The sequence below is a fragment of the Sturnus vulgaris genome, chromosome 2 (genome assembly GCF_052056855.1).
Source record: "Sturnus vulgaris isolate bStuVul1 chromosome 2, bStuVul1.hap1, whole genome shotgun sequence".
In the NCBI taxonomy this organism is placed as follows: Eukaryota; Metazoa; Chordata; class Aves; order Passeriformes; family Sturnidae; genus Sturnus; species Sturnus vulgaris.
The window spans coordinates 58,413,547-58,438,541 of NC_142244.1; the positions used below are offsets into that span (position 1 = coordinate 58,413,547).

General features: G+C 41.7%; 1 protein-coding gene across 2 annotated transcripts; it reads left to right on the forward strand.

The window, feature by feature from the left end:
* Positions 1–1,472: 1,472 nt before the first annotated feature.
* On the forward strand, positions 1,473–23,965 carry RUBCNL (rubicon like autophagy enhancer). 2 transcript variants are annotated; one of them, XM_088159684.1, is made up of 16 exons: positions 1,473–1,602; positions 2,315–2,423; positions 4,399–4,507; positions 6,597–7,262; positions 11,578–11,660; positions 13,998–14,208; positions 15,099–15,203; positions 17,284–17,326; positions 17,684–17,816; positions 18,226–18,371; positions 19,086–19,150; positions 20,250–20,488; positions 21,240–21,301; positions 22,548–22,701; positions 22,822–22,912; positions 23,384–23,965. In XM_088159684.1, the coding sequence occupies exons 2-16, from the start codon at positions 2,352–2,354 to the stop codon at positions 23,494–23,496; spliced, it is 2,292 nt and encodes a 763-aa protein (XP_088015810.1). In that variant the 5' UTR covers positions 1,473–1,602; positions 2,315–2,351; the 3' UTR covers positions 23,497–23,965. The 2 variants fall into 2 exon arrangements, with proteins under 2 accessions (XP_088015810.1, XP_014724293.2); XM_014868807.2 differs by having other exon boundaries at positions 1,506–1,758.
* The last annotated feature ends 1,030 nt before the right edge of the window (positions 23,966–24,995 follow it).

Here is a 24,995-nt window from a genome sequence, read left to right on the forward strand (position 1 = left end):
ATTTTGCATTTGACCAGTTTTCTAATATTTCTGCTGGTGACATTTGCAAAAAGTGCTTATAGTCATATCTTGAGCAAGGGGTCTGATACAATACAAGAGTTCCTGGCAACACACACACATACACACATGTACAAGGAGTGCAGCAAGGAAGGGGAAAAAAGCACTAAGTGGATGTGAAAATGCTACCACGTTTTTTTTGGTGCTGTGTTGTTTCAGACATATTTAATGTTTTTCATTTGTACAATTCCTTTCCTGTAAAAATTTTGGAAAACTTTATGGGAATAAAACACAAATTCCCTAGCACATCTTTTGTCAGGCTTTAGTAAAAACTACAAATAAATCTATAACCTTTCCATCTTACTACCTGCCCTTCCTGACATGAATAAGTTGCAAAAGTAGAATTTATTTTTACAAATAATAATGTGAAATTACCATTCTATATCTGGGACTTTGAAACTCACACTATAGGATAACATAGATTCATAGAATAGTTTATGCTAGAAGGGGCATTTAAAGGATATCTAGTCAAACCCCACTGGGATAAGCAGGGACATCTTTGATGAGATCAGGGTTGCTTAGAGCCCCATCCAGACTAAATTCAGGCAACTGTATAGCATGGCCAGCAGCTCCTCATAAGTTTCCACAGCCTTTTTCCACTGTCCTATTTACTGGCTAAGGCGTCATTTGTGCTTAAAAAGGAGACAATTACTCCAGAACATCTGAAAGCCACATTTTCAGCTGAAGCTTTGTTTTGCATTCTATTTACTGCTTCCACTTATTTCTGCATGGTACCATCTGGACTCTATCTCCTTCCGACTTCCTCGTGATTTGCAATTTCCTAAGTTCCTGCACATATTTTTTGCATTTATGGACAATCAGCAATTTTTTAGTTTCACAAATACAGCTCAGCTCATTCCTTCACTCTATTTTTAGCTCAGTACTGGCTATTAGGAACTTCAGCTTGCTAGTTTTAAGCCTGCAGCTGACTCGTTGATAGCCTGGCACATGGCTCAATTCTTTCCCAAAAGTTCAGTGAGAATGGACCTGCCATTTTAATCAGCCAGTTGATAGCAAGTCCTCGGACACAGCTGATTCTTGAATTGTGTCTGTACATGTTGCCTGGAAGCCTCAGTGTATCCCACCCCAGCTCACACCGACTGAGAGAAGATCCTCCATTCACTCCCAATTGACTCCTCTTGGGATTGTTTGGCTGTAGGACACACTCTTCCATTGAGAAGGGACCTACGGTGATCACCGAGTCCAACTTCCTGAGTAATTGAGGGCTGACCAAATTAAAGCATGTTGATAAGCTCGTTGTCCAAACGCTTCTCAAACACACAGCCAGGGAACATTGACCACCTCCAGGAATGCCGCTCCTCTCGGCAAATAAAGGGTTCTCAGTGTTCAGTGTAAACTTAAGGAGCAGCTTTGAACCATTCCCACGCGTCCTGTCGCTAGGCATCAGCCAGAAGAGCTCAACTCCTCTCTCTCCGCTGCCCCTCCTCAGGAAGCTGCAAAGAGTAAGAAGATCTCCGGCCCTCAGCCTCCTTTTCTCCAAACCAGCGCAGAACCCAACGCTACTCCTCGGCAGCATTCTGTGGCGTAGGTTTTGCTCGGCGTTGTTTGGTTTGAGCCCCGCCTCGGCAGGGAGGGTAGGCGGGCCAGAGAGAGAGAGAGAGGGAGGGACGAGGAGCGGGCAGGAGGCGGCATCAGCATCATCGGCGTGGCGGGCGGGAGGCGCTGGAGCCGCGGCCGCAGGTGGGAGCGGGGAGCCGGGAGCCGGGGCTTGGCGGGGGCGGCGGGAGGTGCCGGGGGGTCCCGGGGTGTCCCTCCGGATTCAGCGCTTGCCGAGCTGCGATGGCAGCAGAGCCCTGCCGTGAGCAGGGCTGCGCGGCGTCCCGGGGACATCGCCGGCGTTTGTCATCGCCGCTGCCCGGCGCCTGGCGTGGGGAGAGCAGCCTCTGCTGCAGAGCCGGAGCACGGGGGCTTCGCTGCTGCCCACTCCGCTCCCTCTCCTCCTCCTTTTGCAGCAAGCTGTGGAGTACCACAGATCAATAATCTTCTTATTATGCTTGTGGATGGCGTTCCTGTTGTGTTGCTTAAAAAACAAACAGGCGAACAAACAACAAGCGCCTGAGTTAGGCGCTTTTAAAAGCACATTTCCATTGTTGCTGAGCTCTGCTTTTCGCTAAGCTTCTATAAGCATGCCAAGTCGGGAACGGAAAACAGTTCAGAGTATTAACTGTAGAGTCTGCAAAACAGATGGAGAAGTGCGGATAACGTGGTGGTGACTGTAACTCTCTATTGCTTCCAGGTACTTAACAACACCAAAAAATGAAAGCTTTCCCATCATGTCTTTCCATGCAGTAGCGCTCGCCAGCTTCAGCAGAACAGAAATCTTCAAGCACCCCTGCTCTGAGAAGGTGAGGCAAGGGAGACCTCTGAATGGTGGCTCAGTGTGCTCGTTAGCTTGGGGGGTCTTGGTTCAAAAAACAGCTTTTAGTTATCAGTGGATGTAGTAAATTATTTTTAAATGCTGGTGGAGTTAACTTGGAGTTATCTCTAATATTGGAGGTGGAGAAGGAAAAGGCAGACTTATTTTATAGTAGGAAGATGTCAAATTGTCAGGGTTTTGTTGTTGGGTTTTTTTGTTTGTTCCTTTGTATTTTGTATACTTTCCATGTGCTATGTGCTTCTCTGATAAGAACCGAGAGATGGGAGCATTGTTTAAAAAAAGAGATAAAGGTCTTAAAACTCAGCACCCTTAATAGCTGTGCTTACTGATAAAGTATTTGTATTTGTCCTGCTGGGCAGTTGGGATACTTGCATTCTAAGAGGTAGAATCTGTTAATTGCTGGGAATTTGTTAATTCTATTGAAAACACGTTTTTAAAATTTGATAAAATATTTTTTAAATAGTTCCTGCTTTATACACTGATACTGACCATATGATATTTTTGTGTATAAAGCCTGTCTATATGCTAGTTTCTCTAAAGAAGAGCAGAGGAAAAAAAAATAGAGAGCACTAGCAGATACTGAAGAGTATTTTTCTAAGCACTGGCATAATCAAATGCTAAATATTTTATATTAAATATCCTATTTTTGGCTTGAAATGTTTTTCTTCAGTTGAAAGGGAAATTCTCTGTGGGTTTTAATTTCTTCTGCTTTCCGTGAGTCTGAAGATTATCTGGACAAGAGCTGTACTCTGAGTCACCTCGCTTTTCCATGTAGGAAGTGTAGAGGTCAACAACCCAGGGTGGCTGAGGACAGCACACCTTTAACTCCCTTCTCTTTTTATGAGATCACAGAGTTCAGGGGAGGATGAGAGGAGCCCTAGCCATGCTTCGATGTGCATTCTCACTGATGTGGGGGGAAGGCACAACACCTTGGTTAAGTGCCTTTTAGCGATATGCATGTTGGAGCAGGGCATCTCTTTCATTTCCCTGGTTTCTGTGATGTGCTCTGCAGGTCCATGATGTACTTGAGGCAGCAGGGAGGTGGGGGGACTAATTTTAGATCCTCACAAGGAATTTATGAGCTTAGGGAGGATACCTGTTGCTTTGCTGTCCTGAGTGTGTCATAGTCTCTTGATGGAATTAGCCCCTGAGTATCTGCACTAAATTGCTTCCCTGGTTCAGTTTACACTGGTTTGACAGTATGGTAAATCCAGCTTTGAGGGTAGAAATGCTGAATTGGAAGCATCATGACTGCAAAAAGTGAAGTGCTGATCTGCTGCTCAGGCAGTTCAAATGCCCTCAAAATTTTGGTCAGCTTATATTGGCAGGCTCCTATGCCAGGTTGAGTATTATCTATCTGTGTCACTTCTTGCATTAAGCTGGGTCAGTCATGTTGCTGATATGAACCACATGTACTGTGTTCTATCAAATTAGGTGACATGACCACACTTGTTCCCAGTTGTTAGAGCTGAGAGATCAAGCAACCCGTGGATCAGATATGTGGGGAGTTGAATCCTCATAGATTTAGCTTATAACTTGTGTACGTCTAAATAGACCAATGCTTCCAGATACCGAATGGTGTTTCCTTGAATTCTTTTCCACTCCATTGCTGTTGTTTTGGTAGATACACAGGCATACTATTCAGCATTTTGTCTCATTTGTGCCTTATGCACATGTTTAATCTTCCTGCTGTGGAGAGTTTCTTTTGGTCTCCTGCCTTCTGGAGTGAAATGAGAGCTGCAGAGCTGAGATGCCAGTACTCTCCAGACAGTGCATGCTTCTGGAGAGATTTCCAGGCAGCCGGAAATGCAGGCAGTGGTTAGGTGACTGTTGGCAGGCCTCAGAACAGTGTTCTTCCTGCTGGGATGACTGTGAGACTGAGGGTATCATTAGCAGAGTGCTGTTATCTTATAACCAAATTGTCTGCCTCTCTGTTCTTGTAGTTAAACCACAAAAGCCTAAAGGTGGCGTTCACTGACTCAGCGTGTTCTTCAAATCCCTCAGTGAGGATTAGCTGCCTTGCTCCGACACCTCAAATCTCTGTTCTCTCAGGTAATGCCAGTTTGTTCCAAATTGCCTCCCTCTGAGGAGTTTCTCTGGTGCTTGTAATGCTAGCAAAAGCTATTGGTGTTTGTGTGTACTAAACAAGTCTAGTTTGTTTAAAGAGGATTCCTTGCTTATTAGCTTTGAGGGTGGTACAACATCAAAATACATTACACAATTTGCAAGTATGGGTGGTTTTTGCCTTTTAATGGTAGTTTGCCCTTTTTAGTTAATGCTGACATGTGCATGTGAGGGTGGATCAGACTGCCCAGAAAATTTGTGGATGCCCCATCCCTTCAAGTGTTCAAGGCTGGGTTGGATGGGACTCTGAGCAACCTGGTCTACTGGAAGGTGTCCCCACCTACAGCTGGGAGGTTGGAGCTAGATGATCTTTCATGCCCCTTTCAGCCCATTAAATTTTATGATTTTTTTTTATGATAACACTAAATGTTTTGCACAGAGAAGATAATGTTTGCTGCCCAAATTGAGGTATTCCTGTGCATTTGAAATGTCAGTAGTTACCAGAATATCTTTCTTTCCCTAAAAAGTTTGAACTATATTTGTTTGAAACTCAGCTCGTTTTAATTTTCCCATTCCTGTCCTTACATTGCCGTGGCTGGCTACATTGGCAAGATGTTTCTTTGCAAGTGCAGCCAGTAAAATGTGCAGTTTTGCTGCTATTTCTGGAGGAGCTTTGTCGTGGCAGATGACTTATCCCTATTACTGACATACTCTGGCTGATTCTGACTGGGCTTTACTAGGATAACTTTGCTAGTAGCTCTTGCATTTTCAGTTGTATGTGATGTTCTCGTTTTATTTAAACTTTTTCTTGATGAGCATTAGTCTTTATATGGACTTGCTGTTCCGAAATACATTGATTTTTTTTATTTTTTTTTTTGTTTGTTTTGGTTTTGATCCCTTCATTAGTAAACTTTCTTATGTCATTTGCGTGCATGCAGGCTTCCAGGTGAGGGACTCGTGGAGAAGTTTACTATTTTCCAAGGAGAGCAACCTCTGAGCAAAGTCTAGAGTCTGCAAGACTTGCTGCTTTTTTCACCAGCAGTGTTTAACAATCCTTGTGGTCCTAACTAGGAGTTCTTTGTCCTGGAAATGATTCTTCTTGATTGTATCTATTCTTAGAATTTTACAATCGACTTATCTTCTCCAAAGGAGATAGTTGTTAACTTCATTGTGTTGATGTGGTTGATGGTTTCTTCTTGAACATAGACTGTGTCTAATCTCTAATCTCTCAATTACTTGAATTACTTGGACTATGGCAGTTCTGTGAGGCTTTTTTTTTTTTTTGCCTTTTTTTTTTTTTTTGGTTTGTTTTTTTTGTTTTTTTTTTTTTTGGTTTTTTATTTGTTTTGTTCAGGGTATAGGACTTCAGTTTATTCTTCAAAAGCTACTGGTCGTAGTGCATACTTCTGTGTCCTGCTAATGTTTTCCTTTTTCTGTCGAACTACAATTTTGCAGTAGATCACATAGGACCTTGGCAGTGCTTTTCATTCTTTCAGAGGCATTATAATGATCTTGCTGTAACAGAGCTAAGTTTGTTATGGTTTTGGCTAAGTGTTGCCACTCCATGAATAATGGACTGAAGTTTACTTTAGCCATTTCCACTCTGACTGAACTGAAACACACAAGCATGTTGACCTTGTATTACTGAGTGTATTTGTTACTCTTTGCTCTACTGATCTTCCATGTGACTTACTATAATGTAATCTTCTCTCCTATTGGCAGTAGGATCAGTACCTGTATCAGTAATAGCTTTGTCATCCTGTTTTGTAGAACGGTGATGTTTTTGAGCACACTGACAATCAGTCACCAGTAAAGTCTTAGCTGATTGTGTTTGGATAGCAGCAGAATACTTTACTGTTGGTTTATTACCTAGCCTTTATCAATGACATAATTGCTTCCTGAGTGCAGAAAGCAGGAGCTTTCTTGCAGGAAAAGGCAGCAGCGAGTGGTGAATGAATTCAGTTGTTTCCTGTCTTCTCACCTGTGCAAAAAATACTATGCATTTTATTAATGTTGTTTATTGACATTTTCTTAGTATTGTTTCCTAATCTCTTGTTTTCTTCTATTTTCTGAACAGATGAATCTTCAAGGCCAGCAGTGATTGGACATGCTGGAAGTTTTGGATCATACCCAGGCAGTGCTGAGGCTATCAAAGACATTCTCGTGTCTGTTTTAAATGCATCTGGTTTGAAGCCCTCTTTGGTGTTGGAGCAGAGCACAATGCAGGGAGCTGAGCATCTGGACAGTGATGTGGAACAGTGGGAAGAAAGCAGTGCTGGAGACAGCCATGATGACAGCGACAGTGATTCTGTACATCACAGTGCTGCCTGGACACAAACAGACATTCGGTTTACAAGGCCCCGGGCATGTTGGAACAACACAGACTGTGATTCCCCCAAACCTTCGCTGGATACTTTCCCTTGTCCCCATTACACTGGTGGAGATGCTGCTGCTTCCTCCCTGAATGGTTTCACTCTTTCAAGCGTGTCCCCTCTGAAGCGTGACTGCTTTACCCAGGTGACGTTAACAGGAGGCACCGTCACATCTGCTGTTGTGCATTCTGGAAAAGAATCTTCTACCTGCCCTGAAAGAGACTTGGCTTTCACAAGGTTGCTTTCAGATTCAGCTGTTGGTAAAGCAGATCTAGTGAAATATCCTTATGCCATGGAGCCTACCCCTCCCAGCAACAGTGACAGTGATTCTCCCAGTGGCCTTTCCCAGTCAGAGCCGGTCAATCCAACAGGTAACTTTACAGCTGCATTTTTGTTGTAAGATCTCTGTAAAAAATGAAATTGAGGTGGGTCTTATTTATGGTGATTGCAAATAAGACAGATGCTGTCATTCAAAATAGGAGAGAGGGGAGAAAGCTTAAAAACCAAGGAGAACCAGAGAAGTGGACTTGGTAAAATGGGAGATGCTCAGGCTTTTGCAGTAGGCATCTCTCAGGATGCAGAAATGCTTCCGTAATATACAGCTGTTGGTAAAATGTTAAAGTTGCTGAGCTGTGAGAAATGAGCTTTATCTTGTCTTCACTGTTACCCTTTTGCCAATAGCAGATAACATGGATCTGGGCACTGGGTAGTGATTCATTGGTGTATGTGGGGTTATGTTATGTTTCGCAGGAGCTGGAGGAGAGGGAGTCCTTGGATTCTGGAGTTTTGGAGGCAGGGCATTATCATCCCATTCATTATGACTAAATTGGCTTGTTCTGGAGTGGGACTGTTTTTCCCTTTTCCAAGTGCACCTGAGGTCTTGCAGACACAAACCCCCATCCGATGTAGAACAGGTTCTTTATACCTTCACCAGTTTCCAGCCATATGGATAATCCTGTGTGTTGTCTGTGAAGAGGACCGGCTAAGGGCTGCTAGCAGAGGGTGCCCTTTGAGCAGGCTGCTTTCTGTCCTTGCAGTGTCAGGGGGCTCTGGGCAACATAGGCCTGTAGGTGAAGTGCTGTTCAGTGGGAAAATGCAGCATGTGTCCTTGAGATGGCTGGGGGAGCAGCCTTGGGGCTGTGTGTGCCCCCATGAGATGTGCCAGCCTTCCTGGGCTGCATGCTGGGGTCGCTGCCCTTTGGCTGAGGCAGCAGAGCAGTCCCCTCCTGTTTAACACCTAATATTGACAGGGGCAGCCTTTGATACAGCAAGATGTAACATTTTGGTTTTGTTTATAAAGGGTGTTGGTGGCATCTAAGGACTTAATTTAGGGCCACAAAGATGTTCAGATGGATGGAGCACCTCTCCGTGAAGACAGACAGAACTGGGGTTGTTCAGCTTGGAGAAGGCTCCAGGGAGACTTTGTAGCAACCTTCCAGTACTTAGAGGGGTCTTATTAAAAAATAGGAAGGGTGATCAGATACTAGGAAGAAATCTTTTACTATGAGGGTGCTGAGGTGCTGGCACAGGTTGCTCAGGGAAGTTGTGGATGCCCCATCCCTTTAAGTGTTCAAGGCCAGGTTAGATGGGGTCCTGACCAACCTGGTCTAGTGAGTGATCTTTGAGCAACCTGGTGTAGTGGAAAGTATCCCTGCTCATGGCAAGGCGTTTGGAACAAGGTGATATTTAAGGTCTATTCCAATCCAAACCCCTGTATGATTCTATGATGATAGAGTATAAGCTTCAGAAAAATGTTACAGCTGAGGTCTGATTTTTTTTACTGGAATAAAGGCAAAGAGCAGAGAGTGTTCATCCTGCCTTTGTATTATAAAAGAATAATACAAAGTCTAGGGTTTTTTAATTTATTTTGATTTGGGTTGTTTTCTTCTCCCTTTGCTCAGTAGTAGGCCTAGTGGTGACACTCCACTGGCCTCCACTTCCAGTTTCTGATCATTTCTAGCCATTAACCCAGAACTCCTCCAAAGTCTAAGTTGGTAGCAAGGTCTCAAACAGGGAGGTGCCATTGCAGGACTGCGTGCCCTTAATTACACCTCTGTCATCTGGGGCAGGCTGCTGTCATCAGTCGGTATTGTGACGATTATGGCCGTTTCCTTCTGCTGCGTGTTGCGTTGGCTCCGTGCCTTTAAGAAGTGCCCAGCAGGGAGAAGGAAACCGCACCCAGCAGTTGGGGCTGGCCGAGGCCAGTCACACGTGTCTGGGGAGCTGGGGCTGGAAAACACAGCCCAGGCTCTTGGGGTCAGTGGGGACTGTGAGGCACATGCAGAACAAATACATCGCGTGTGACTTGACCTTCTGGCATGAGTCGGATGTGTCACAAGCTTGTGTCGGGGTAGTAGAGCTGCTGGCTCTCCAGAAAACAAAGGGAGCAAGGAATGTGGCAGCTAGGTGACTGAAGAAGAGCATCCTTGATTTTACTAAAAAATACTCATAGGAGGCAGGATCCTGTTAGATACTTCGCAATATAGTATGTTCTGCCTGTCTTAGACTAGGGCTTTTTCTGTACAAAATGAAAACTTCCTCATTTCTTCATTCCTTGTTGCTTTTAACCATTAACTCGCTACTGGACAGCTTGAGTAATGAGGTCTCATTCTCTCTTGCACTGTCCAGTACTATGAGAATGTGAAAAGTGAATAGCAACATGAAAAAGAAGAAATATAATACCTAATTTGAGGGCAGGAATTACACAGTAGGACTTCCTGACTTGCTATTCTTTGGATTGCTATTTCAGAAATGGTGGTTTCTCACAGGAGAATTGCTGAGGGATGCACAAGATGCATAATATAATATAACTTAAATCAGAATACATTTCTTTTTTAGTGAAATTTCATTTTTGTTTAGTGGGATTTTCTGCTGGTCCCCTGAAATTCCCACCAGGCCTTGTTCATATGTTTGAGGCCACCAGAGAATGGCCCTTATTCAACCTTTCAAGAAAAGGCTCTGTCACTGTTAATGAAGAGTTTGTGACTGAGTTAGTGTTTTCTGGGGGCTTTGTTGTGGCCGGTGTGTCACTGAGTTCACAGGCTTGTTCTTGCTTTTAACCTCTATCTACATCAAGGTCACTTCCTTTTCTGGCTCTTAGGGTTCTTTCCCCAGCCCCAGCAGCCTCCAGGCAACAATGTTCAGGAGCAAAAAGGCAACTAGATCGCTTTTCTGCATCAGACTCAGAGCTGACTTATTCCCTGTGTTTTTTTTACATTCTCTTTACTTAAAGATGCAAGGGGGATGCAAGAGGTAAGCAAAGGAGAGAGCTCCCATTAGATTTCAGAATTATATTTAAGATGAATTACATCTTATGTTTTAAAGAAAAAGGAATAATTTTCCCATTTCCTTATTTCTGCTTGTTATTTTTAGTTTAGAGAGTAATATTTGTTATCTTAACTGACGAGAATGTAGTCTATTATCAAGCTATAGAGCTTATCTAGTAAGATGAATCATCGGTATGAAATAACTTAATTAGGCCATTAAGTATGTTTTGAAAAGTCATACTGTCAGCCTTTCTGTTTTTCCTTCACGGTGTACACAATGGGGGTATTAATAATTCCGTACAAAAACTCTCCATCTGTGTCACTACGCTAGAGCACAGTATTGACTTTACAGCATGATGTCATTGATACTTAGGGCAGTGCAACATGGTTTCTCTAAGCATGGCAATATAAATAATCCAAACTAGGCCTGAGAGTCAGTGTCCCTTAGTTGGAGAAAAGTTTTGCATAAGTTATGATCATATTTTGTGGGAGCTCTTTAGCCTGAGACTTTTAAACTAATTTAGGAGGGACATTTTTTTAAAAAATAAAAAGCCATTGATTAAGCTGTGCTATTTGCAGAGGCTTTTAATGCTGTCTGTAGTAGCTGTTTTCCACCACATATGGTCTATTTTATCCTTGTAAACATCATCAGAGGGAAACAGAAACTGTGAGTTCAAGGTCCCAGAAGAGGTAGTAAACACTGGTAAAAACTTGATGTGTGTTCTGCTGTACAGTGAAAAGTTCTCATTGGTGAAAAAGAGATAAAATTTATTTCACTTACTCATCAGTGGCTACCAGGAGAACAAACCTGGGAAGCAAGGAATACTGTGGCTAATGCCACAGTTTGACCTACTACCCTTCTGTATGGGTTGCATTTGGAAGCAGGAGGGAGATTTCCTCGGGGTGAGGAAACATAATGGCAAAATGTTTTCCAAACACAATGCCAGCAGTGATATGGGGAATCTTTTAAGGCTGGTGCATCTACGTGCATGCCTAGCCAGCAGTGAGATTTGTGTTTCTTCCAGCAACTGTGCATGAGCAGAGTGCAGTGTTAGCTGCCCGTGTCGCCAACTGCAGAGCATCGCTGCAAATCCAGCCTCAGGTTCTGTTTGTGGCTGTCCCAGCAGCTCAGGCTGTAGCTTGGAGAGAACTGGTGTGGGAGTGCAGTGCTGCTGTCACAGCACAGCATTTAAAAGGTGTATCTCTGGTAGTTGATGTTGATGCTTCAGGTTGCCAGAATAGTTCAAACGCCAGCGTGTTTCTCACGTTTTTCTCCTCCTTAGCTTCTACCACGGCCTCCCGCCCCAGTGGTGCTCAGTTTTGGGAAAAAAAGTTTGCTTTGCTTTCTAGAAGTCCCTGTATGCATCGTAGGAGCTGCAGAGACAGAAGTAACTAATAGCAGTTCTTTTTATACCCACAGGTTCTACTTCTTTCAATATAAGTGCTATATCCTTGAATCGTTCATTGCAGGATGTCTGCATGCTTCCAGAGGATGTGGAAAAGGTGAGGACAACAAATGCTATCATCATGATGTTTTTACGTTTTATTGTGACAAAATCAAATGATGAGAGGTGTTTCTCAATAAAAGAACTTCCTGATAGATGTACTAATCTTAAAAATACTCTGTTTTCCTCTTCTTGCCCTCTATGGGTGAACCTACAAACATGAAATGCTTATTTAAATATTTATCTTCTGCTCGTGACCCATTAATTAAATATTTTAATTATTTTTAAATAATAGAAATATATACAGGAACAATGTATGTTTCTGCTTTTCATTCCATCATTTCCCCACATGTTCCTTGAAAGCAAACTTTAACATTAGTAACTTTAAAGTTATGTTAGAATATGTTACTAGAAGCTGTTGCAGCTGTATGCATATGTATGAGATTTACCTCCTGCTTTTACTATAAAAAGATGGGGAGAGGATGTTTTTTTTTGTGTGTGCTTATGATAAACATGTGAGATTTGCTGTCAAAGAATTACAGTATGAATAGCAAGCACAATAACTCTAAGAGCTGCAGTAATTCAAGCAGTTTCTCATGGTTTCTAATACGGGTCCCAAACAGTCTTAGGTGTGTTGCCAGGACTGCTGGTCCACTCATGCCTATAAACAGAGCTAAAGACGAGGAGCTAAAGCTGTCACACATAACTCTGTGTGCTAAATGTTAATCTTTTCTAACAGTAGAAAAAGAGGGGTAATGGATTGCAATGAGTAGGATAAAAGAGCCTTAAAAATGTGCCTAGAAAAAGAGATTTTTTTTTTGCTAGATTGTGTGCATGTGGTCCCATGTCCTGGGCCAAGGAGGTAATCATCATCTTTGTGCACAACACTGGTTTTACTGGAGTAGCAAGTTCTCTCTTTGGTTTGAAGCTCTCAACATCCATAAGATACATTTCAAACAAAAAAAACCACTCAATAAATCACACCAAAACTCAACTAACTTGAACTAGCTTTTCATGTTGCTTTTTATGAAAGGTGTTCCAGAAAGGAGACGATGTTTCTCCATCTGTAATGTGGGACCTAAAACAAGAGTAATTTGTTTTCAGACACGAGGAGACCAGTGAGTAGGTTTCTGAATTAGAAACCACAGTCTGAATGTTGAGTGAGGCAAGATCTTATCAGCTGCTACTAGTACTGTGCAGAGATTGGGGGCTGATGTGATTACAAGTTAAAAAATAGCAAGGCTGCCTTTAAAAAATACCCAACCAAACAAAAACCCACAAAACTTCAAATACTTTTAACTTGTGAAGTAATCTCTTTGAACTTTAGGACTGAAAGTTAAGGTACATGTGTTGTCAGCAGGTCCTGGACTTGTAGCTGTGGGCCAGGAAGGAAATGGGTCAGATAATCTTGAAGGGGCTTTCCACTGCTATTAGTGGGAGAGGACAGAAATGAGAAGGTTGGTGTGTCACAGCTGAGTTGGGACTGCTTTGCAGGGTGAGGCAGCTATCAGTAGGCAGAGCTGAAAGCTGATAGTCATGCTGAGTACAGGAGTCCGTGTGTTCTGTTTCATGTTTTTGCAATGCAGCTCTCTCAGATACACTCATAATTGCTTTTATCAGCAGGGCATGCTGATAGGCTGCCCTCCGCCACCAACTTGAGACTTTCTGTATCTTCAAAGTAGGAGATATCTCCCAAAAGTAAAAAGGCTTCTAAGTTATTTCTTTGCTAACGGAAAGATAGCAAACTCCTGGACTCCTAAAGTTCACTTTTAAGTTGTCTCTGGGGAAACTGTGCACCAAGCAAGTAATATTAATTAGTGTTGGGAAAAAGATAAGTCTCTCCAAACACCCACAGGGACTTTGGTGTTTTCTAATGCTGAGATTAATCTTGTCTGTGCATATTTGTCTGTGAGCAATAAGAAAGCTGTGCTGTTTGCTGTGCTCCTTAAGATTTAACTATTCCTAAACACTGATGTCTTTCCCATGTGGTTCCCATACAAGTTGAGGGGATGTCATGAATACTGATGTCGAGTGGTACAAATTTCTGAACATAAGCCACTTTTATAAAGCTTTAATTATCCTGCACTCAAGAATCTCTAGCCTTGGATACTGCCATGGCTGTTTAGATGTAAGTTTAGGTTTGCACATGGCAGGCGAGAGGAAAGAGTATCCTGGGTATCTCTGGGTTTCCACCAGGCGCCTGAGTACAGCTTTTGCATATTGTTCCTGAATTGCCCTTGAGGTGTTTTTTTTGAGTTTAAATAAAAGGTCAGACAGATTTACATTTTTATTTATAGAGTTGAAAAAATATGGGGGGAAAATTATACATTTCACTTCATCTTAACTAAATATCAAATATGCTGTGTACTAATAAGCATTCCAATCTTGTGTCCAGGAAAACGCACACTTTTTTGTCGCAGATATGATTATAGCATCACTAGAAAAAATGAAATGTACTATCCTAAGCCAGCAACAAGCAGAGTCCTGGGGTGTGGAGGAAACAAGTGGATCAGATGGCAGCTATCACACTGATTCAGAGTTATCTTCTTACCCTGGAGTGAAGAAGTCTGATTCTTCTGTTACCTCGTCAGACAGTGGTTATGAAGGCAAGTTACTTAATCTAGAATGTAACCTTGTCTGAAAGCCATTGCTGTTTGTTTCTGTGCAAGAAAATACTAAACAAATTGAGCTATTGCTTGGAACCAAATCCTCTGTTACCTTTTTGAGTCTCTGGAGAGCTGGGTCCATTTACGATCATTGTGCCACAAGTGTTTTTCCTGTGAGTCACATACTTCCTTTTGGATGTTCATACCTATGTTTTATAAATTATAATTATTTTTTACCTTAAAATGAAAATGTAGGATTTAAATGCCACAAGCCAAGCATGACTCTCCAAAGAGCATGCCTGTAGCTGGCTGTTTTTCTCTCTCTGATTAAATTTTTTTTTTTTTTTTTTTTTTTTTTTTTTTTTTAGTATTTGCAGCTCTTTCCTTCTGTGTTTGCTTCTGCAGTATGCAGATGAGGCCATGCAATTGGCTTGAGTGAGATTCCCCAGAGTATTCATTCACATATAGTTTAAGGCAAGATAATAAATACTGGCATTATTATGCTTGAGTCAGCACTTGCATTTTTAAGTAGATTTTAGTGTCTTGAGTAGTACAGATCTGAGTGATCAAGCATAAGTCTAAAGTCTAAATGACATAACTTCTGTGGAAAAATGTATGGTGTTCTTGGACATGAGAAGGGGAGACACTACTGGCAATATGAAAGATTTGAGTTCATCACTATGAGATTCTGGCTAAGAAACTGAGGGAAATACTGTATAACAGACTCCTAAGAACTGACCTGTTCTCTGTGCATATAAAAACAATAAAAATTGCTTTATAAATGCAGACTGTGTGCTGAAGTTTTGGTAAAAGCTGAAAAATGTAAACATAATTGCAGCTACTTTTAAATGCTGGAAAAGTTTAACTGATCTTGTCCTTGTCTTGGACAGGCTGTGCCTTGCTGCCTGTCAGCTCCCCAGTGCATCTACCATCACATCATGAGGTTACCAGATTTCGTTGCCACAGTGACTCAGAGGATGAATATGTAATTATTGGTAAGACTTTGAAATTGTAAATGCAGAAACAGATATATTGTTCAATTGAATCTATTCCATTGTCTGAGAATTCTCTTGATTTAGAACATGTTATTGTAGGAGAAATAACATGAGAAAATGCAAACAATTATGTATGTGTAGCTCCTTATTAGAACACATGCAGAAATACCAGATTGCTGCTGCAGGATTTCCTTGCTAGGAAAGAATATCTTTGCTGGTTTGAGAGTGTGGTGAACTGACCCTGGCTGGACACCAAGGGACCACCAGACTGCTCTGGCACTTCCTTTCTCCACTGGAAAGGGAGAGAAAACATAACAAAAGGCTTGTGGGTTGGATAAGGACAGGGAGATATCACTCACCAAAAACTGTCACAGACAAAACAGTCAGCATGGGGAAACTAATTTATTGCCAATCGAATCATAGTAGAGTGATGAGAAATTAAATCAAATTTTAAAACACCTTCTCCCCCCCACCGCTGCCAATCCTTTTTCCTGGGCTAAACTTCCAATTTCTCTACCTCTTGGGCCTTCCCACAAATCCTGTCAGAAGGCTGCAGCAGCATGGGCTTCTTCCCTCTAGGTCACAGCCTCCTTCAGGCATCTTCCTTCGCCAGACTGGGCTCTTCCACAGGCTACAGGGGAATCTCTGCTCCCCCATTAATCCTCATGGGCTGCAGGGGCACAGCTGCCTCACCATGGGCTGCACCAGAGGCTGCAGGGGAATCCCAGCTCTGGCACCTCGAGCACCTCCTGCCCCTCCTTCCCCACTGACCTTGGTGTCTGCAGGGCTGTTCTTCATACATATTCTCATACCTCTCTCCAGCTGCAGCTGTGCAGGGGTTTTTTTCTCCCGTTTTGGCTCAGTTATCCCACAGGCACTACTGCCATGGTTACAGGCTCAGCCTTGGCCCGTGGTGTGTCCATTCTGGAGCTGTCTGGCATTGGCACTCTCAGACGTGGGAAAAGCTTCTGGCAGATTCTCACAGAAGCCACCACCATAGCCCCTCCTGCTACCAAAATCTTGTCATGCAAACCCTACAGAGAGGCTGAAATTGTGTCTCAGGATTAAACCAAAGGAAGTGCATGAAGAAAGTGTGAAACTGGCACAACCTCAGTCACATATAGCTGTATTTTTTGAGAGAATGTAGGACATGATAAGTTCATAAGAAAAAAGATTGACTCAGTTTTAGGCAGCCTCTGCCTCAAGACTAAAGCAGAAGGTCTCTGTTCTCTTGCAGTCATATGAGCTTTGCTTCTCTTTAGGACATCTTCAGTTTCATTTGGTTTGCTTCTTTTTTTTCAAGTACAGAAATAGAAACCTTTAGAAGTGGCCTGTGCAAATTTTAACTTTTATTTTATCTTTTCCTGATAACAATTGGATTTTTGTTGTTCTCTTTGGTTTTAGAGATTTATTTTTTCCTCTCATCTTTTGCTGATCTACAAATGAAGAATAAGCTCCCAAAAGACTGGACTCCTAGTAGCACGAGTCACTTTTAGATATATAAATGGGGAAACATTGTCTTGAGAGCAATAAGTGTGGTCAAAACTAATGCTACCAATGTGAACGCTTGTTGGCATAAACATATTGTGTCTATGTAAACATAATGGTGTCCTTTAATTGCATTCATCTCACCTGTTACTAACATGCTTATAGCATTAACAGATATGTGTGTGATTGGTGTCTCCCAACATCTGTCAGTGTCCAGAAAAACTAATGTGGCCTCTCTTGGCTCTGTATGTTATTATGTATGTTTAGTGACTTTTGTCTGGACCTTGACCAGCAGGCACTTCGTCTCTCCTTACCATTTCAGCTCTTGAAGGCAGGCTGGTGGTGATGATAGGATGCAAAGGTATTAGGGAATATTCTTCATCACATCAGAGATATGCAGATGAGATAAGACTCCTTATTCCTGTTTTACAGCTAGGGTTGAAGTTATTTCCCACATCCAGGAAGGGTGTTGGAAAGATGAATATATTTGAAACTGACACTGTGGTAGCACAGAAAATAATTTTAAAATAGGGCTGAGTAACAGATGCTTTGTTTCTTAAATGGCTTGATAAAATTTTCTCCTTTGCTACAGAACTTGAAGACCTTGAAAATCTGTCTGTCGCCCCTGATAAAAGGTGTGTATCCTTACTATAATAGCCCAGTGGCTCTGCCTTTTTTGCTGGAGCAGCTTTCTGGTGGTTCTTCTGGCTGGGGCAGGAAAAGCTGTGGGAGTGGTAAATTGGGCCCTCTCAAGCAAGGGGGAAGGAATGCTGCTTGACAGCAAATGTCTCTGGTGCTTGGCTTTAGCAGCCTTTCTCTGGTACCCTAGTCTTGCTGGAGGGTGGTGTCTGCCTCTTCGAGGGCCTGGGTGTATCAAAGAAAGAGGGTAGGAGTAAAGGAATGGGAGAACGCTGCCTTTTCTGCGTCCCTGAAAAGTTGAGATGCTGATGGCATGCTGCTGTTTTTCACTGACAGTATTCCTTACCTTTCAGATCATCTTTTGAACCAGGCAGCAATTCTGCTGAAGCAACAGCCCAGGAGTTGTGCAGAGCTTTCAGAAAACACTGGTTGCACACAGACTCTGCAGTTCAGCTGTCTGGTTGCCTGAGCTCATCTAGGCAGAGAGTGAGTCTGATCTGAAAACAATGAGCTCTTTATTCAGTTCCCCAAATAATCATGGTCTCACTGCAGCTGCTTCACTGCTAGGAAAAGGAGGAAGCTACATTAAAAAAAAAGAAAAAACCAACAAAAACTACAGATGAGTGCTTACAGTTTATTAGTTCACTTTATCTAAATTTTTAGAAAATATCTACTCTCTCCAGCAATTTTCAGCATAGTTAAAACATGTAGTTGTGAACAATCAGGATGTGCTTTCTTCTGGGACTGATACGAGGGAGTATGAGGGGAGACTATATGCAGGTGAAAACTGGACTTTAGCATACCAGGGTATAATGGGAGGTAAACATCTCCCATGGCATTAACGTATGTCCAGCTGATGGGCTGGTTATCTTCATGAGCTTGTCTTTCCCAATAGTCTGTGCTGAAAGAAGAGATTCCAAGAGAACTTGAGTCCAGTGTAAATCTGGCTGAAGAAATAAAGATCTTATCCAAGTTGAGAGGATCTTCTGGCTGGTCCCCACCAAGATCACAGATTATATTTAATATTCATCCTTCAGTCAAGTAAGTTTCGAGGGATCTGGGCACTGTCATTTAGTATAGCATGGGGAATGCTCATGGAAGGAACTTGGGTCATTAACAGATCTAGTGCATGTGCAGATGATCTGTGAACAGGTCTAGAGCTGTGCATGGCACAGCCTTCTGCAGTGTTTGTAAATAGCCTCACTAGAAAACAGATGGCATCTTTTTTCCCTCTCTTGGCACGTCCTGATTTACCATGTGATAATACATGTACTCCTTGGTGTTATGGTGGTAGTGTACTTAGCTCCTGAAAATTTCATTTGTGACACTACCTGGAGCATCCTCTTGTCTTTCCCCACTGTCCTACTAATATTTTAAAGCATAGCTGGTTTTCAGAAAGTGGGGGGAGGCACCAGGTCATGTGTGAGTTAATGGCTGTCTCACCGTGCATCAAATGCTGTCAAGTGCAGACAGTAAGCAAACTGGCTGTTCCCTGTGTGGCTGCAGGTACAGTTGCTTTTTCAGTTGCAAATGTGGATTTCTCCTCTCCAAACCCTGTGATACTGATGCCACCTTAAGAAACGGAAAATAATGTGGTTCTTTCAACATGGTTGAATAATGTGGTTCTTCATGTGGAGGAGCAGGAGTCAGCTCCTGAGGTGGACATTCTCTCTGATGCTGGTGTAGCTCTTTTGCACTTTGGAAGAATGTTAATTAAACTGTCTTTTATGATGCTCAATTTGCCTCTGTATACAGGAGAGATGCAATAGTGGCTGCTCAGAACTTTACGTGTGTTGGTTGTGGAACCCCGATAGAAAGCAGTAAGTATTACCAAAACTGGCAAAAAACCCCTGATAAGTGCAGAGTTAATCAGCACTGTAATCAGACTATAATCCTCACCCACAGAGATTTACCACAATTTTAAAATTATCTGAGCTAGAAGGAAAATCTTGTTGAATGTGCCTGCAATAGTCAGACAGTGGGATCTTTCCAGTGTCTGGAATTTTTCATACAGTACAAAAGACAATACTGGATTCTCACACACAATAAAAATTCATAACAGTCAACCACGAAACAGAAAAACACTATATTAAAAAAAAAAAATCAAACTTTCAGACTTTAAAGTGCTGGTTTTGCATAGTCCAGTTGCTTATTTTAATAATTCTTTCCCTGTGCCAATTTAGACATTCCAAAAAGTCTCTTTTTAGAGACTGTATGCAAGCTTATGGAATCTGTGGGTTTGTTCTTTTGGGGTGTCTTTTTAAAACTTTTTGATTCTTTAGATCTTGATCACAAAATCTTTCTTGTTTTTTGGTTGGTTTGTTTGTTTTTTTTGGTTTAATTCCTGATACTTTGGGAGAACTGTTTGAAAGCTCAATGATTTACAGAACTGACAAACAGACCTTACCTAAGCAATCTTTGAAGTGGTGCTTGAGTCTTGTTCTGGGTCAGCTCACAAGAGCAACATTTGTGGTGTCCTGTAAAGTATCAACAATCTGTGGTGGCATATTAAGTTGAGCAAATAGGAGGTGTTGTAATAGCTGGGAAAAGCCCCACAAACCTCTTGATGTGAAAAGATATTGTACAAACACGACTCCAAAATTGGTGGAAGTATTTTTGTTGTGTATTTTACCTATAGTGTTTCTTTTGTGATTAAAGCAACAAGAGTTTTTCCAAGATTTTATGTTGATAATCAGCTGAACAAATACGGAAATGAGGAAAGCTTTCCGTTCTAATGCCAAGTATAAACCTTCTGCGTGTGTTCACCACAATAATAAAACCCCCTACTTAATAAAAAAAAATCCTTTCCCTTCATTCCACTAGACCTGAGTTATTTAGACAGACTAGGCATACAGACAAGAGTTATGTCCCATAAGTTTTTAAAATTTTAAACAGGATTTAATTGCTGTCTGCCTGCAGAATATATCAGGAGACTCCGCTACTGTGACTACCTGGGGAAGTACTTCTGTGACTGCTGCCACAGCTATGCCCAGTCTTCCATTCCTGCCCGAATACTTTCCAAGTGGGATTTCAAAAAATACTATGTGTGCAACTTCTCCAAACACCTACTGGACAGCATATGGCAGCACCCCATTTTCAATGTGTCATCTATTAACAAAGCCCTCTACACGAAAAGTAAAGAAATGGATAGGGTCAGGGTAAGTGTGGCTTTTTTTATTAGGAATTTCTGGGTCTGAGACTTTCAGGAAGAAGTCCTTAGGGCAGGATGTCCTGTGTGTGTATGTGATGAGGAGGGTTGTTTCTTTCTGACTTATCCCATCACCACTGCTGGGACTTTCCCTCTTTTCCCTCAGGTGAAGGGAGCAAAGGGAGGCGTTTCCAACCTATGCCAGAGGTCTCCTTATCCCTGTTGTCTCTGGGAGGTGTTTCCTTAGTGGTTTCCAGTTTTAGTGCATGTAAGGGAGTTGGTCTCCTGCAGTAAATATTTACAGCTTCCTGGCTTTTGGCTGTTGGAAAGTTGTGTAGTTTTTGAATGACTCCTTAATTTTGTGGGCCATTAGGGGAAACACCCTTGGCTTATGTAAGAGCTGTACCACCTATGGCTTCAGGAAGAGTGTTCTGTAGGCATGCATTCCCTTCCTGGCTGAGGAGACACTGACCTGTTCTTACACAGGTATGGGTCTAGCATGCATCAAGACCTGCAGCCATTTTTGGCATTAGGATTTGCTTCACTTGTCAGGGAATAAAAATAGCCTTTGCCTGCCTTTGGCTTTCCTCCATTAGAAAATCCATTTGTTTAATACTGTGCTAAGTGTAAAGTTCCTTTTTTTAGATATGGTTTGCTTTACTTGAAAGGGTTGCTGACTCAAATAGTGGTGTTCCTCACTTAGGAATATATAAAAGCAATGCTTTTGATTTAAAAATGGCTTTTTCTCCTCTATCTTTTAGGAAGTGCAAGAACAGCTTTTTCACTTAAAAAAGCTTTTGAAAACGTGCAGGTTTGCTGAAAGGTATGGACTGTTGATTATGCATGAAAAAATAGCTTAGTAAAATGTACATGATGTGCTTATAGAGCCTTTTTCTCTAGAGACATTTGGGTGCAGTTTTAAATAAGTTGATATGAGCATTAGAGAGGTCTAATATCAAAACTGCCTTCTATTGCACTGCAAATGTTGACTGAAGTACAAGTTTTATGTGGTAGCTGTTTCTTGTAATATAGTTTAGTTTTAAATGTTGAATGATTTCAGTTAGGTGTGGTTTTTTTCCTGTTCTGTTTCTCCTAGGTTCTCGCTTATTGTTAAAAGGCCAGAGATACTTATCTCTCTGAGAATATTTGTCTTAAAAAATATATTGGCTTTTTAAATTAAGAAGTGTGTTCCTTGAGTGTTTAAAGATTTCTTCCAGAAATCTGTCTTAATGCTCAATTCAGTTTGTTTTAAAAAATATTCAAAAGAAAGTAATAGTAAGCAGAAGTGATAAAGACCAAAACATGATCTTGCTTGTTGCTAGAAATGAAAGATTTTGGTATTTGCCTTCCCAAACTGTGGGCATAACTAATACAGAGACATGTGAATAATAAGACCATCACTGCAGAATTGCTGATCTTTTTAAGAACAGGCATAAGCAAAAGAAAAGTAGGTTCCATTTTCTCTTTTACATAGACCTCTTCTTTATGCATCAGTTACATGTTGTTTACCAAAATCAAACAGAAATATGTTTTTGTCTCTCTTTTATTCAACTCCCTGTGATTCCATTACTGAAATGAGTATAATGATCATCACTGTACCTTCTATCTGCATCAGTGATATTTTGAAAGCAATAGCTCTATTTCCAATGTTAAACTGCTCAGCACAAGAATAGTTTCACCCAGTAGTGACCTGTGCAGGATAAAACCCCTCAAACTCCTCTTTGAAAGCAAATAAATAAGCCTGGCTTATTTTATTAGATACTATATGGGATTTTACCTACTGTTCCTGAGGTAGGAGAGAGCCCTTTACACATTATATAAGGGTTGCTAGGGTAATTATGTATGGAAACTCCAAAGCCTGAGGAATGCATGTTTAAAGCAGATAGTTCATTCTAAATTCCAAACCTTCCAATTTTTATTGGTGATCTCAAATTGGGAGAGGGGGTTGATAGCAGGAACTTACCTTCTATATTCCCCATGTGACTAGAGAAGTGAAAGAGGCTTATTCTGGAAATACACTTGAAAAACAACTTTATGTAACTTTGATTGGGTTTTATTTCTCTTTGCAGTGTACTGAAAGAATTTGAGCAGGTCCCCAGCCATCTGACAGAGGAGCTGCATCTTTTCTCACTGGATGATCTGGTGAAGATCAAACGAGGGCAGTTACTGCCCCTTCTTAAAGATATTCTGAAGAGCTCCACCTCTCATGTAGATGGCTGTGAGGTAAGGAAAAACAGGGCTTTTAGTGTCCTTGCAGCTGCTACTGTAAAGAAATATCCCTGCTGCCATTCCCAAATAACCTTTTTCTTAGATTTAAATTCAACCCTTTTCCTGTTGTTGTAGCTCTGTCAAGCAAAGGGGTTTATCTGTGAATTCTGTCAGAGTGCAGACCTGCTCTTTCCATATCAGACTGCCAAATGTAAAAGGTGCCCAGGTATGTTCCAGACCGTATGTTTTTCTTTCTTCCTGGGGAAATTTTGTTGTATAAAACCGTTTAGACTTATTTTACACATTGAGAAGTAGCTTCACTGAATGCATGCATATCTGAAAACCTTCATGTGCCTTTGGAAACCATGGACAACATGTATCTTTGAAAACCAGCCTGTGGCAGCTGTTTCCTATTGGTGAATTCGGAGAGCAAAACCAGAGATTTGCCTGGCTGCGGTTATGCTAGCAGGGGGAGGCTATTCTTTGGGTCTAGGCGAGAGAGCTGTTTTATCATCTCTTGCCAGCATTCAGTGTAAATTATTACAGTAGTGGTTGTTGTCCTGGCCTTGCACTGCTTCTGTTCATTTTTGTGCTGATATGTACATGGTAGAACATCATTCAAGGAACACAGCTATTGATTCATTTTTTTTTTAATGCTATTTTTTTTCTCTGAATGCTACTCTGTATGTATAAATAGAGTGCAGAACATGCTTTCACAAAGCATGCTTCAAGTCTGGAGGCTGCCCCAAATGTCTGCGGATCTCAGCTCGGAGGACTCTTTCAGAAACTCCATCACTGGTGCCTCAGTGAAACTGGGTTCTTCTGACTGCTGATTTCAGAAGATGCTCAGAGCCAAATCTTCAGGTGCATGGCTAAGCGTTAAATAATGTTGTTTTAGACATTACTGTTTTTAATGCATGTCTCCTTTATGGGGGGTAAAATAAAAAAAAAATAGAAAAACAAGAAACAAACGTCAACTTTATTATCCTCATTGAAAACTCACCCTAAAGGAGTTTCATCTTAACTGGTGACAGACTGGATGTTAGTTTTTTGGATTGCCTTTTGTTGCTATGTTTTGTCCTTGCATGTAAGATTTTTAATACTATATTTTTTAATGTAAAAATTATTCATCTCTGTAATTCTGCAGATAATGTATAGATAATAAGTGAGTGTTGGAAGTCTTTGCCTGTGTTCGATTTTGGAAATGGGGGAAAAAGTGGTGAAGTACAAAATCGTTCTCTGAAAAGCTCTATAATAAATAGAAAAGACTTTTCTGCAAGTTTTAGGCAGATGCTAATCTGAAATTGCTATGGCAAATGCTTATTTGGAACCAGTGAATTTTAAGTTTCTTTTAAACAATCTATGCAACAGGGTGTGGTGAGTTAACTTGGCCTGCTGCTAGGTGCCCTTCACACTTCACCCAGCTGCTCTCTCACCCCATTCCTCAAGAAGATAGAGGGAGAAAATAAGATGGAAGAGCTCACAGGTTGAGCTACAGACAGGGAGATCATTTGCTAGCTACTGTCATGGGTAAAAAAAATCCCTTGAATTGGAGAAAATGAAATGTATTATAAACTAGAAATTCAGTAGGACGGTGAAAAGCAAAGACTAAACTGATCATTTTCCCTTACCTCACCCACTCATTTTCCAGGCTGAACTTTGCATCTTCATTCCCAATTTTTCCACCTTATAGCCTGCCCCAAGTGGTGCAAGACAGATGGGGAATTGGGGTTGCTGTCAATCCATAACTGCTCCTTTCTTCTATTCCTCCTCACACTTTCTCCTTTCTCTAGTGTGGATCTTTCCCATGGGCTGCAATCTTTCAGGATAAACCTGCTCCTGTACAGGCTGTCCAGGAAGATGTAGTTCCTTCAGGAAATATTCATGTGCTCCAGTGAGGTCCTTTCCATGGACTGCAGGGGAATCTGTGCTCTGATGCCTAAGGCACCTCTTCCTTCTCTTTTTTCACTGACCTTGGTGTTTTTGCTGCTGATTCTCATGCTCTTTCTTAAATACATTTTCTCAGCAGTCTCACCACCCCAGCTGAGGGGCTCAGCCCTGCTCTGCAGTGCATCCATCAGAGCTGGATGGAAGCAGCTGTATCTGGCATGGGGCAGTCCTGGCCTCTTCACACACAGGTCACCATTCAGTCACCCAGTGCCACCATCTTGCCACCTCCACCAGCTGCTCCACTCTAGAAGTTTCTTTCCAGAGGACTTAGAAATGTGAGGAGAGACAGTGAGTGATTAGGAGAGATACTTCTGTTTAAATCCACCCTCACACTTGCAGACAGTGTCTGTGCCTGAAGG